Source organism: Botryllus schlosseri, chromosome 7 (assembly GCF_051294905.1).
Source record: "Botryllus schlosseri isolate E-star chromosome 7, Bs_hap1, whole genome shotgun sequence".
Taxonomy (NCBI): Eukaryota; Metazoa; Chordata; class Ascidiacea; order Stolidobranchia; family Styelidae; genus Botryllus; species Botryllus schlosseri.
In genome coordinates, this window is record NC_137242.1 from 13,056,768 (window position 1) to 13,070,293 (window position 13,526).

The window sequence follows — 13,526 nt, forward strand, 5'->3', positions numbered from 1 at the left end:
TATTTTCAAGTCAATTACAATATTTGTGGGGTGGGGACCTATGGTATCATAGCCAAATCAAGCAAAATAGATGGGCCAACTAATCACTCAACAACAGAAACTCGCCTATATATATATAGGCTGTAAATCATAGTTACCTGTGGTGTATTATCGCTATTACGAGGTATTTAAAGTCGAAATGTCGATTTGCGGGTAATATGTATGTGACATTAATTTTGTAAGTTTAGGCGTAAATCAAAACATGATTTTATGCCAACATTTTAGTTGATATAATCTATTTTATTCTTGAAGGTGGCGACGAAGCATTCTTCATTGGCTTGCTGTAGTTTAGCTTATAGTACACAACAAAACATGTTAACTAATTTGAATTTTTGAGCGCATGTATCATAGGTCCCATGGTCGTGTGCCTTCGGACCCACCGGGTGGGGACCGATGACACGTTCGAGCAACAAATTTAAAACGCTTATGAATATTTTTGGACTAGGAGGATATTCATGTAAAAGGCCGCGATAGGTAGAGCTTGTATCGAAGTGTTGAGACAGCAAAAGATCTGACATTCTCGGCTGAAGATTTGAGGGCCAGAGATCATTTTGCAATTTTTGATCCATCGGTAGCGCATCTCCCCTACTTTGAGAATTGAGAAGTCAATCAGTATTTGGATTTTCAGTCCAACAGTTACATTCAATGAATATCAGTTATTATACATTCTAAGCTATTTACGATGAATTGCGGTATCAACGGCGAAGCTTGGCCCGCCTGTGCCTTACCTCTCGTTTTGAGCTTTATTGTAGAATAATAAATATGCAAATCGCCTAAATTTGGGAGGAAAATGTTGAAAATTCAGTCATTCATGAACTGAACATCGATAGAAATACTAACTGTAATTGAAGGTTTCAGAATTTTCGTTCACTCATCCTGGCGATAGGTGACAAACTGCCTCACTTGCCTCCCCTCACCCCATGTCACTGATGTATCACACCGAACATTAGGTATTTACTGCTGTCAGTGCTGTGATGATCATGTTTGGCTCCTCTTACGCATGTGATCATTGGTTCTCGCATTTAATTAATAGGAACATCATTACGAAGCTACGTTCTCGTAACTCAAGTTTCGCATGCTCGAATAAGGTTACCAGAATGATAAGTACTAGTTTTTACCGAGAAAATGAGACGCACACGACGAATCCCATGTAGTAAGTCTGTATAAGTGCTACCATCACGCCCCAAATTTTCAATTGTGACGTAGCAGCTGATTGGAATGCATGGCTCTTTGAGAGTTTAAATGGAAAAAATTAGGCCGATATGGCTCTTCGAACGAAAAAGATTCCCGACCGCTGGTCTACGCGATATTTTCATTGTCGGTGTCGTCTGCGCCGTCTGCTGACTGTCTTGTTTCTGTAGTTTGTTCGCCGATTGTTGGAAGCAATTTAGAGCAGGCAGCATTGTCATAGTCAATAGCGTCCTGTATGGTCGAGTAAACAGGATCCTTGTTGTGGGTCCAGTGGGTTGTCGTCTCCTTGACTACGACTTCAGTCTCGGCGGGGTCGCATTCTGGTCCACGAGAGCATGCTTTGCCATTTCGCTTTCTGCTTTTTACTCTTCTAAATTATAATCAATCAATGAACATTGCTACGTTCCGGATTTCAGCGAGTTGAGTTCATTCAGTTGCCACCAGGCATTTTCAAAATAACGACTCTAACTCCTCGCATTTTCTTCACTTCAGCTCCGACTCTAACAGTTTTATAAATGTATAACTGAAAAATGTTACAGGTATTAAATTTTAGCTATTATTAGTCCCAAAAGTGAATCAGCCTATTTTATATAATTTGAAAGGAATTGTGATCGTAGAAATAAATTAACTTTGTAAAAATTAAAAAGTAATATAATCTGCAACTGCAGTGGAAATAAAATCTCAGTAGCATTGAGAACATTTGGTATTTCAATATTAAGGGGGAAGGTAGGCTGCACTTCTGTTTCGTAAAATTTCAAATTGCTATATTTCCTAAATCACAGAGTCAAGCTTTACAAAATTTGGTGTGCGAATTCATCGTTCTATACTTTGCATGCTAAGTAAAGTTTTGATTTCTCAGAAAAATTGTCTGGTTGGGAGGGGTCTTTCAAGGAATGCTCATAAACTCCAAATGATGCTCGATTAAGTGTCGATAGGCCCTTAAGTAGAGTTACCATACGTCATCTTTTAAGAAGATTTGTACTCTTTTTTGAATTTTTTGAAAGTGTTCTCGGAGGACGCCCAAATGTCCGTTTTTTGTCCTCTTTTTTAAAAATTTTGGTTAAAGGTACGTGAAAATTGGAATAAGATATAACGCTCAAGTAACAGCGCGGCGGGTCTTTCGGGAGTTGAGCCAGAAAGACGACATTTTTCAAGCCAACCAACGCAAAACCTCATAGAAAGTGGGTATGCCGGGAGTCGAGTCGGAAAGATGACTAGAAATGAATAATAAATAGTAAACTAAAACTCTTACTCGAAATGCTATTATTCTACCATGTAGAGCACGCCTACTTCTGGTGTTGAGACATGTTTGATCAAGATTGGAGATATTTTGATAACAATGAAACCATGGGCTACTATAGCGAAAAGTAAAAGCCGAGAAAATGAACTTTTAAAATTGAAGATTGTACATGTGAAAAAATAGAACAGGGAGTTAAAATCCGATACTTTTGCGTTGTTAAGGCATGCTTAAGAGGCTAAGGGACACCCCTGGAACTGGTAAATTGGTCATACACCGATAGCTTTGAAACTAATGAAGCAATTGTTCTGACATTTGAACTTCCTCTGGTGAATTTTCCAACGTCCCCTCATCCCTCATGATTTTCTCAATTTGCAGTAGATGCACAAATGGTCGACAACAATACGAGTGAGTGGCTCAATATACAATCCGATACTGTATACTTGCTTGTATGTCTTCATCTATTCCCAAATTTTAAGATATTGACCGACAGTAATCCAACCACTTTTATTTATGCCACAGACTTATGTCAGCGTGTATCGAACAGATCGGCGGGCAAGATAGACACATGTCCGAATCGGTCGAATCCTAATATTCAATTCTAAATTTGACGCACCCGGGCCTGGAAAGGGCTCATGCACTTTCGGTCTCAAAACCTATTTTCTCCGTGTGGCTGTATAGTGACCGTGGTCAGTCAGATTTCAACATAAAAATGAAGATTGAATTTTTTTTTTCAATTTCAGGTATACCCCCCCCCCCCCCCCACCAAACACACACACACCATCCTTAAAGCAGAGTTATAGCATTTAATAAACTCCAACGGGTGTTACAAACTTATGCGACTCCGGCTCCATCAATACAAAATGTAAGGAAAAACCTGCTCCGCCTCCACGATTCCAAACCCCATTCCCTGATTGTCACACAGCTAGTTTTCTACTATACAAGGCCGACACAGACCGTATGTCAGGGGTGGGCAACCCGTGCCCCGCGAATGGGCCCTGAATGACCCGCGTAATAATTTCCGAAATGCCTTGCCCTTGCCATGCCCCACAAAAATAAAAAATGCATAATTTACACAATGTAGTCTAACTGTATGTGCAATTGTGAGATAATGGTGTATTCCTAGTGTCACCTAAGGCCGTCGGGATGTTTCAGTGAGCAGTCCTAATCACGACGTCATTGTCATTTGGTAAATTACTGATGGCTACAAACAGCTCATCACCCATGATTCGTACATTCGTAAACCACATGCGGCCCTTTGGCCAAAAAGGTTGGACGCTCCTGTCCTAGCTAGTGCATATTTTGTTCAAATAATATCATGTAGTGTTGTGATATCCGTGCATTGAAATTTGACTCACCTTTTCGCGTATAATATTACAGCCGTAATCAGTAGCAGCGCAACAAAGACAACAATTCCTGCAATGGCTAATGTCGGCATTGCTGCATCTAAATATGTATAGCATATTTCTGGGTTACAATTTACAACCAAGTCACGAGGAAACAGTAACAATAAAGTCATTCTGTGATTTTAACTTTTGATTCGAATCAAGTCGAGTCATTTTCACGTTTTTTCAGCGAGTCAAGTCCAAGTCATAGCTCAAGAAGTCGTGTCCGAGTTCAGGTCACGGTTTTCTGTCACGAATCATAAGCAGGTCATTCTTTATTATATTACTCTAAGGATATTTGAATTATTTAATTCAATTCAGTTTATTATTAAGAATTTCATCATTTCATTACACTACAAGACTGCGATGCAATGAAGGATGGTAAGGTGTCGAGACAACTTGGATTAGTCTTCGAAATCAACCTGACCTAGGTGATGTAAAAAGGAGGCATGCACACTGAATAAAAGTAAAAGAAGATAATATATAAGGATAGGCGACAAAAGAGAGGTGACATGTGTCGGAAGGCGAGACCGATATGTCAAGTCGTGGTCCGGTAAACTTGAGGGCTGACTATAGTCAGTAGAAATTGTTTCTAGTTCGATTGAATGTGGACATGGTCGACGGCTGTCGGATAGCTGGCGAGATACCGATCCACACTGCCGGTCCGGCATATCTCATAGAGCGATGATCTTTTACGTCGACCATATGGTAGTTGGACGACGTGGACGCGCGTTTGTTGTAGCCTACTGATGCGCTTTTGATACCGAGGTAAAAAAGTCATTGAAATTTTCGGAGCGGTGAAACTGATGCATAAACTTGACAATTTCTCGTTTCGGCATATCTTTTATGTTTACGATACCGTATCTCTTGAGCATTCAGCACGAGGACTATTTATTCGTCAATTGACGATTCATACAAGACAAATCATAATGAAACATATATAGCTCCCATGGCGACATTTGCGTGCATCAGCGTCAGACGCTACAGCATTTTGCTAAATAAATGGCCGTATCCGCAGCTCATATTTATAATGCAAATGTGGCGCTAGTTAAATACCCAAGTTTGGCGCTAAATTTTTATTATATGTATATTCTATATTATATTTCAAATTCCCATGTGAACGAACGCGCAGTGGTTATAGTTGAATAACTACATGTTTACTTTGCTCGATTAGTTAGAATTCCGGTTACTGACGGGATGCTTTCATTTACGTTTCATTCGATAACTTTCTGGGATATCACGAGAGATGCGATGGATTGTGTTGTCGGCGAATCAGTAACATCGAAACGTAAGCTTAGTAATAGCCATGACGAAGACAGAAAACAATCCCCAAACAATCGGCTCTTTAGCATTATCTGAACGAAGCTTTGAATATCTTGCTGCCTGTACAGATTAGTTTAGAAGACATAGTTCACGAAAATCCCAGCGTTTTCTCAAACACAGAACACGCCGATTTTTATAAGTAAGAATATGTAATTTTTTACAAATCCCGTCACATTAGTTACTCACGACGATACATTAGTTACTCACGACGCCGATATTATAAAACGCCGGATCGCAGTTGTACACGTACAGCCTATACTTACAATTGTACAGTGCACAATGTTCCTGAATACACGAAATCGTGCTCAACTGTTCATGATGTGCGTTATCAACACGGGAACTTAATTGCTAAGCAACAACGGTGCGATTGTCGCATTGCTAAAACAATGCGAGGAGATATAAAAAAACACCCAATAAAGACCATCAAAAGATGTGACTTGAATCAAGTCATATATAATGTATCGAGTCATATAACATGGTCGGATCATGCGCAATTGTGCAATCGAGTAATTTTCCACTTCCATGACAATTTGAAATGAATTTGCAAACATCTGTTTTGAGTTAGAAGGAAGTTTTGGAACCCAGAAATGCCAGTGAATAACAACGTGTAAGCTAAATTTGCGGCCATAGGAGCAAGTCAGAACGACTTGGTGATTCTATCAAGCAGACACCGACCCGGGCGACAGATAGGAATCATTTTAAAATTCTGAACAGCACGGTCGGCTCGCCTTCAACTCTTAATCCTAGAACGAACGTCTTGGGAATATCAAACCTCCGAGACTTGGGGTCATTGAGCTGCTTGTATTGAATGAATTGGTGGCGGCGGTAGTACTGTATCCAATTGCTGATGAATTGTAGATCGGTATTCCTGAGAAGCGAACAATGTCGGAAAAGGATTAAATAGGTCATGTATCGACAAAAAATTCAATATCTGCTCTGTTCGACGGAAAAGCAGTCCATGATGTCACCCATGAATAGGTATATTGTTTTATCTACTCAAGTAAACGTAGATCGATTTATAAAGTAGGCCTACTACAGCACAGGTAGAACCGTATGGGAGACTGGTACCAGTGAGATAAGGTGCTGAGCGGTGCGATTGTAAGTAGTAAGACTTTGTCTAGTCGCCAGGGCATGGTATGGTATGGTATGGTATGGTATGGTATGGCAGGGGTTCTCAGCCCGCGGCCTCTTTCAGTATAAACGCAATTACTATACTGGCACAGCATTGTTGCATATTAATTTATCTACTGAGCTCTCTTATCGCACCGTCGCTGTTTCGTTTGAATACCCATTCTTTGACGTGTTCTGGACTCTTGATATGTTCTCGAGTTTGGATTTTTATTGTTCTGAATCAGTATTGGTATGGACCTATATGTTCCCTTTAATTTTTCACGAGTCTGCGCGCACTCACCAACTTACTGCGCTGTCCCTTGGACAACAGTGCGTAGCTACTGAGAGAAAGGTCATCACTTCAGCTTTTTTGTGAGTGGCACAGATTTTCTGTGAGTGGCGACTTGTCAGCAGTGTGCGACCGCGCACGTTCGCAGCATAGAGGGAACATTGGTCTGGACTGGATCAGACCGCTCCATAGTACACATAAAAGAGTGCTTCACTCACCGAGAATGGATTGAATAGAAACAAGATCAAGGAACGGCGAAAACTGGGTTTGCAACTCTGCGTGGAACAATGAATTTGCTTTCTCATATATAAATGGAAAATCTATATTTGTCATATTTGTCGAATAACAGTTGTCGTAACGAAGCGTAGAAGCTTAAAACGATACCACGAAAGTTTCTTCTCGGCTACATATCGCCTGATCTTCGAAAAAAAAACGTTGCTACCTAAGTGTCAAGCCCAGCAATCCATAGTTCGAGAAATTAAAATTGCCGACGACGTTACAGATGCATTGGAATATCGCTAAACCCAGGAAATTTGCTAGAGCAGGTGTGATTTCACTAATACTTAACATGATGTGCGAATATTCGATGTTTCCGGGACTTAGCAGCAAGGACAACATCACCTGACAAATTTCGAAGCTAAAGTCGTCCAATTCAACCATGACCATAGCCTAGCAATGGACGAATCCACCGACTTTACAGACATTGGATAGCTAATTTTCTTGGTGCATTTTATCAGAGTGGATATATTTGCAGAAGAAAAGCTGGCAAGGCAAACGTGGGGAGGTGGCCAGCGAAAAACATCAACTTCACAAAGTTGACTTCTGGTACTATTGGTGGAGGGCTCCAGCAATGGACGGAAAGGACATGAGTTAATTGGTTCGCTCACAAATGACCCCGAAACGCCAGACTTCTTCTCATATCACTGAGAGCTCAAAGTGATAATGGCCTCTGTTGTAACGAAAAAGTGACCGTGATTTTATACTTGCTTGCTCACGCATTGAAACAGAGCGTTCCGTTCTCTAGTGGAAGGGTTTCAGGGTGCATATATGATATATATATATACCGACTTAGGAATTAATGCAATGTACGCTCCATAAAATGATTTACTTGCGACGCCGGAAGAAACATGTTCTCACAAAAACAGCGATTGCAACCTACGTAGCTGTCCATTAATGCTTTGAAATGCATAAAAATGTACTAGACGCCCGGATACGACTAATAAATAGGCTCAAGTAGCCTAAATTTGAAAGAAACCCACAAATGCATGGTAACAATGTTTTGCGGCCCGTTATACATGGGAAGTTGAGAACCCCTGGTATATGGTATGGAACGTTTTTTCCATACTTCCATACTTTGACAGTTTTGCCAGAAATATGACAATAATCCTACTTTCGACTTGTCAAATTGATTGCATACCACAGAAAATCGCCCATTGTCTGTTCATTGTTCCTATCTAAAATTGTGATTAATGACTCATCCATCCCGGTCAACATCTATTTGAAGACAACAAAATTGCGCAACGTGCATATGAATGAACATAATATTAATGATAATTATTTCAATCTAAATATCATAAAAACGAATGATATTCGACCGCTGTCACGTTGCAAATTGCATTTCGCTTATCGTAACTTCCACTACGTAAACAACCAATATATAGTTTTAAAATCGTAGACTCTGAGAATGTAGAAGTTACAAGAATATTTTTATCAATTTGTTGAACTTGGAAATAATTTTCTGCGCTTTGGGAGGATGATGATCATCACGCAATATCTATTTTACATAACCTTCAGTGTAATTCAAAAAGATGTAGCTTGTCTTGGAGCGAAGTTACGATATGCCGGCCTACAACACGCAATGTACCTTCAATCTGGTTATCTCTGGTATAATGGACAGTGGACACCCTGATGTTGGCTAAATAAGCTAATGAGTGTGACCCACTGATTAGCGGGGGAAATGGGCATTTGATCAGCTATCGCAAAATGATTGTAGTGATGTAAAATTATATTCTAATGCAGGTTTTCCAATCGGTGGGAATTCCCCACTTGTGGGAAATTTAGGGACTTCTGGTTGGGAATAGACTTACTTGCAGAAAAAAATTATTTATTAACCTCGATTAGAAAACGTCTGTATGAAATGCCTGTCGTACCTCTAATATTTCTTAGCTCATTTGCAATTCAGCAATTCGCATTATCAGTGCCTTCAATTAGCGAGAATCGATTGGACATCGGCACGCGATCTTCCTCATATATAGTTTGTTAATCATTCGTATGCGAAATAGTGTGATTGAAATCGGTTCATTAGTTATAATAAGAGTCCATATGTATATGAATATTAAATATGTATTCACGGGAGATCGTGGAATCGCAAATTGAGAGTCCCTAGCCGGACTCTTTATTGATCTTTACTGATGAAATGACATATTTCTTTTTGTTCGAGTTATAGTAGCGTGCGAGAGTGACCATGCAATGCATTATATTCGGTATTTACACTTGTAAATTCATGGAATTGATGCTACCTTGTTACATTTGGAAAAATTTCAAACCCTTCCAATTTTGCTGTCGGCTTACCTTACATACACATTTTACGAAGGCGCAACATTGCGTTTACGGTTACCAGTTCACTGCTCATTATTTTATTGCGTGCTGTTCAATTCTGGGGGTTTTAACTTTCATCAATTGCAAGTCTTTACAAAACAAAGTCTTACCAAATTTTATTGGAGGAGCAATTTTAAAGGTTGGAAATGTCGATTTTAGGTTGTGTTCAGTGAAGAAAAAAGGTTTGGAACATATCTTATAATTTGACAATACCTTTGTTTTATGTAATTTTGTAGATGATATTACTGCTAGCAGTGCGTTATCACACAAGATTTACATGTCTTGAGATTCTGTTGTTCCGTCTTCGATTATTAGGTAACCTATATCGCTGACGACGTATGATAAAATATAGATAAACTGAGGATATCATTGATGCATCATGGCTGTTTAAATGGATAATTTCATCCAAAATAATTCTAATATAAACGCCGGAACATTTCTACAAATCAAAAATAGAATATCGCTTGAGAGGCTGAGCAAGATGCTAAAGTATGGAAAAAGTAACAAATATAGTATGGAAGATTGTTGCTATGGTATGGAAAAATGTCAAGTATGGTATGGAACGATTGGGCGGGTATGGAGTATGGAAAATTCTCATTCTATTCCATTCCATACCATACCATGCCCTGCTAGTCACTGTCACAGTGAAGCACATCAAAAGCCCAACTACAGCTCATGTCTACGTTCAGCCAAAATCTTCAGAATCCGACCAAGATGCACTCCGGATTTTGATCTACCGTCTACACTGCGACGAGATAGCGTAGGGTGAAGTGTCGACTGCTCAGTAGGTCATGGGTCCAAACCACGGCTGGGTCGGGCGAAAGATTTTCTTATAAAGCTAGCACCCATGTATTCCCTTCTAGGCGCTTGCGTGGGCAGAGGGGTGGTATTCCTGACTACAGTATGGTTACCATACGTCCTCCTTTACAGCTTTTACGGCTAGGATAATGGATAGATCCGAGTGAAATGGGCATAAATGACGCTATGTAGGAAATCTAAAGCGACGACTTTGTTTTAGTTAACACCACTTATTTTAAGTAAAATGTTTGTAAATCAGGAGTCAAACGAAAGAGAACACCTTTTTTTCTTTTTTTAGTCAACCCACCAAATTTTTCTGCAAAAATAGCAAAATCGGCTGATTACAGTTTTGATCAACTGACTTTTCTGATTGGGTAAAAGTGTCTTCCTTTCCTGATTCCAAAATATGGTAACCCGAGACTACATAATCCATCGCATATCGCTCAAAAAAGCACCGTGACGATGCAGACAAAATAAAACGCGTTCGAAATTCGCTACATTGCTAGCAACAAACCTTCATAGCATGTATATTTAACCCAGAGATATTTCTCGACCGAGCGACAAGGGTCATCGAACACGCTATTGTCGGCATGCAGAACACACGTGGTTCTATTCTGGCACAAGTCTCGGACGATTTTCGAACTATTCGGACTGCGACAATCGTTTTCCCAAGAGAATAAACCACACCTGCAATACACGCAACCTGTAATAACCTGGTATTGTATGATACGCTTTTCCATGTCAAAGTAGGCATTGTTGGTGCTAAGTGCTGGAAGTATCCTCGTTAATCTCTACACAGGCAGAGGTAGAAGCAACAATTTTCAAACCATGTCGAAATTAATTCAAGCGGGTGTATAAATGAAGATAACTAATCAAGTAATTTCATAAAGTAATAGATTTGGTCGATCGGTCGCATGCTTTTAACAGTTAATCTGAGGCCACTATAGTTTTGACACTGCGGGATGCATATTTGCCACTAACGTAAAGTGAATAATGTCATGACGAAACAAATAGGTGCAATATTCAATTATAAATTCAGTTACCATGGGACACGGGTTATTTTTCCTGTAGATAAGACAGTCTTACTCAGAATTGCGATGTAAATACACCCTAAAATGATTCCCTACGTTTCAAAATCAAAAGTATAAAAAGTAAGTAGTTTGGCCTAAAAAAATGATACGTAGAAGTGGATGTAGTCAAAACCTACTTGAGCACTCCGAGAAAGTAGAAATACTTGGCTACTGACCACCTCTGCTCATATCTCTCTCTATTGACTGTCTCTGTCCGACACATACATGTAAGTATAGGCATACACCACTGTTATTCCCATTTTAAATTCAATGTTGCATCTACTTACTAATATAGGAAACAACTCTGATATGTTGACCCTACCAGTCAAAGTGGGATGACCGTCCGTAATTTGCGTACGTGATGTTTATCACGGTGTGGTCGCGGCACGACAATTTTTCTTTATCCCCGCCGCAGATCATTTTCGTTGTTTCCTTCATGACTGCGGGCCCTTTACTGCAACTAAGAAATGCGATAACGTATGCTAATCAGTTCATATAATAGGAGTATTTGTAATTGTGATTGTAATTGACATGACTCAGATACCAGTTTCATATTGATCACCAATATATCGATGATAAGAATTATCTTCCACAAATGTAGTGGGCATTTCAATTCATGTAAATTATGTGTAGCCTGCTTCATGCGCGTGGTTTGAAATGGCACAGTCGTGCTTAACACACTTCCATCCCATTTCTCAATAAACTTTATTTCAAACTGGGTATTGTCATTTTGCAGCACTTCCTACCGTTTTTAAAGTAGACCCACCCATTTCGAATCTTTCTGTCCAAATCCTTGTATTTGAAAGTAACAAAATTAAATTGTCTATACCCCGTTGTCTTTAGTAACCCACAATCCTTAAAATAAAGGTTAGTCATATCATAAATGTTTCTGAAAGCGGGCGCTGGTCGAAAAGAGTCACTGGCCTACGTAGATTTTTGTATAGCTATATCATTTAACATAAATGCACTGAACGAAAGAAAAGTCAGGGCTTACCTTCAGGTATAAATATCACAAAAATAAGCTGCGTCAAAGATGGCGGTGACCATCAAGACATTTATGACTCAGCGGCCGTGACCACATAGACTTTCCGAATATGTGTGTTCGAATATATATATATTGTAGTAATCGCAGTACCGGCCTAATTCTGCGAAGTGAAATAACAAGGGCAGTGAGGTTGAAAATATTAGCCGAGCACGATGGTCCGTTGGTGGTGGAATCCAAAAGAAGACGGACGGATAGCTTCTAATATGGCAAAAGAATACTCGAGAAAATAGCTTGGAATTTTTAAACAGCGTAATTGATGTATTTTAGCAACTGTAGTGGATTAAAGAGTGCTCGGTATACCCGAAATATATGTTACTCGACAAGACCGTGATGATTTCTGGCTTACTATATAAGTTATCTGCCTGTCTCAACGATTGAATGTTGTATTCTGGCTAATGGCACACCGCTCTAGATAACGGACAACGATCATTTCAACGTTTGATTCAAGGAACAAGTCACACTTTCATCAGATTTGCAGTGTGACTTTGACGGTTACAATGCAGAGAACGCCTGATATAAATATCTAAGGCATGTACGGCGTAGGCTACATTTACAAAAGACAAAACATTGAACAGATATCCAAAACAAGTCTTTTCACGTTACATGTTAGTTCTTGGCAAACGAAATGTTGATAAAGCAGAAGCTCGCGCGCTCCGAAATCATGCTGAGCTGCTGTATAACGCCCCAAGCTAGATTATTTTCCATGAAATAGCTATGAACATAGGCGCCGACTTACGAGGTTACGAGGTGGCGCAGCCACCTCGTGACCATATTTACGAAGTGGCGGCCACCTCGTACAAAATGCTCAAACGCCCAAGTGATTTGTGACCAATAATTATGAATCAGGCGAATCGACGCGACCTCGTTAGAGAAATCGGCGAGTTCGATACGCGCGTGTGCCAGGCGCGAAGCCAGTGGGCTTTCGGGGACCGAAACCTTTTGAAACGCGGAACCATGTCATTTTGAAACGACCATTTTAACTCATCATCATCATCATTGGTTTATTAACAATTTTATCAGTTCAATACACCACAAAAAAATGCGATACAATGAAAAGAAAGGAAGATGTCGAAGCGACTAGGAGTTGTCTATGGAATTGGACACCCACCTTGGCCTAGGCGATGTAAAGAGGAGGCATGCACACTGAATGAAAGTAAAGAAGATAGTATAGAAAAAAGAAGCGACAAGAAATAGGGCGGCATGTCATGGGAAGCGAGATCGATAGGAAGGAGGAAGGATTGTATTTATTTAGTAGTAATTGCTTGTATTTCGACTTGAATGTGGACATGCTCGTCGACTGCCGGATGGCCGGCGGGATACTGTACCACACATCAGGCCCGGCATATTTGATAGAACGATGATCTTTTCGGTCGATCATGTGATATTTGGACGACGTGGACGCGCGTGTGTTGTACCTGTGCGCTTTAGTAGTCGTAGTAGT

The 13,526-nt window shown here is 40.0% G+C and overlaps 1 protein-coding gene across 2 annotated transcripts; it reads right to left on the minus strand.

Annotated features, from left to right (window-relative positions):
• Positions 1–1,321: 1,321 nt before the first annotated feature.
• LOC145443243 (uncharacterized) lies at positions 1,322–12,649 on the minus strand. Of its 2 annotated transcripts, none has more exons than XM_080321233.1 (6): positions 12,035–12,649; positions 11,363–11,500; positions 10,485–10,657; positions 5,948–6,043; positions 3,826–3,913; positions 1,322–1,597 (listed from the first exon to the last, which is right to left on the minus strand). In XM_080321233.1, exons 2-6 carry the CDS (start codon positions 11,476–11,478, stop codon positions 1,339–1,341), a joined length of 732 nt encoding a protein of 243 aa, XP_080177359.1. In that variant the 5' UTR covers positions 11,479–11,500; positions 12,035–12,649; the 3' UTR covers positions 1,322–1,338. The 2 variants fall into 2 exon arrangements, with proteins under 2 accessions (XP_080177359.1, XP_080177358.1); XM_080321232.1 differs by having other exon boundaries at positions 1,322–1,600; positions 12,035–12,495.
• Between the last annotated feature and the right edge of the window lie 877 nt (positions 12,650–13,526).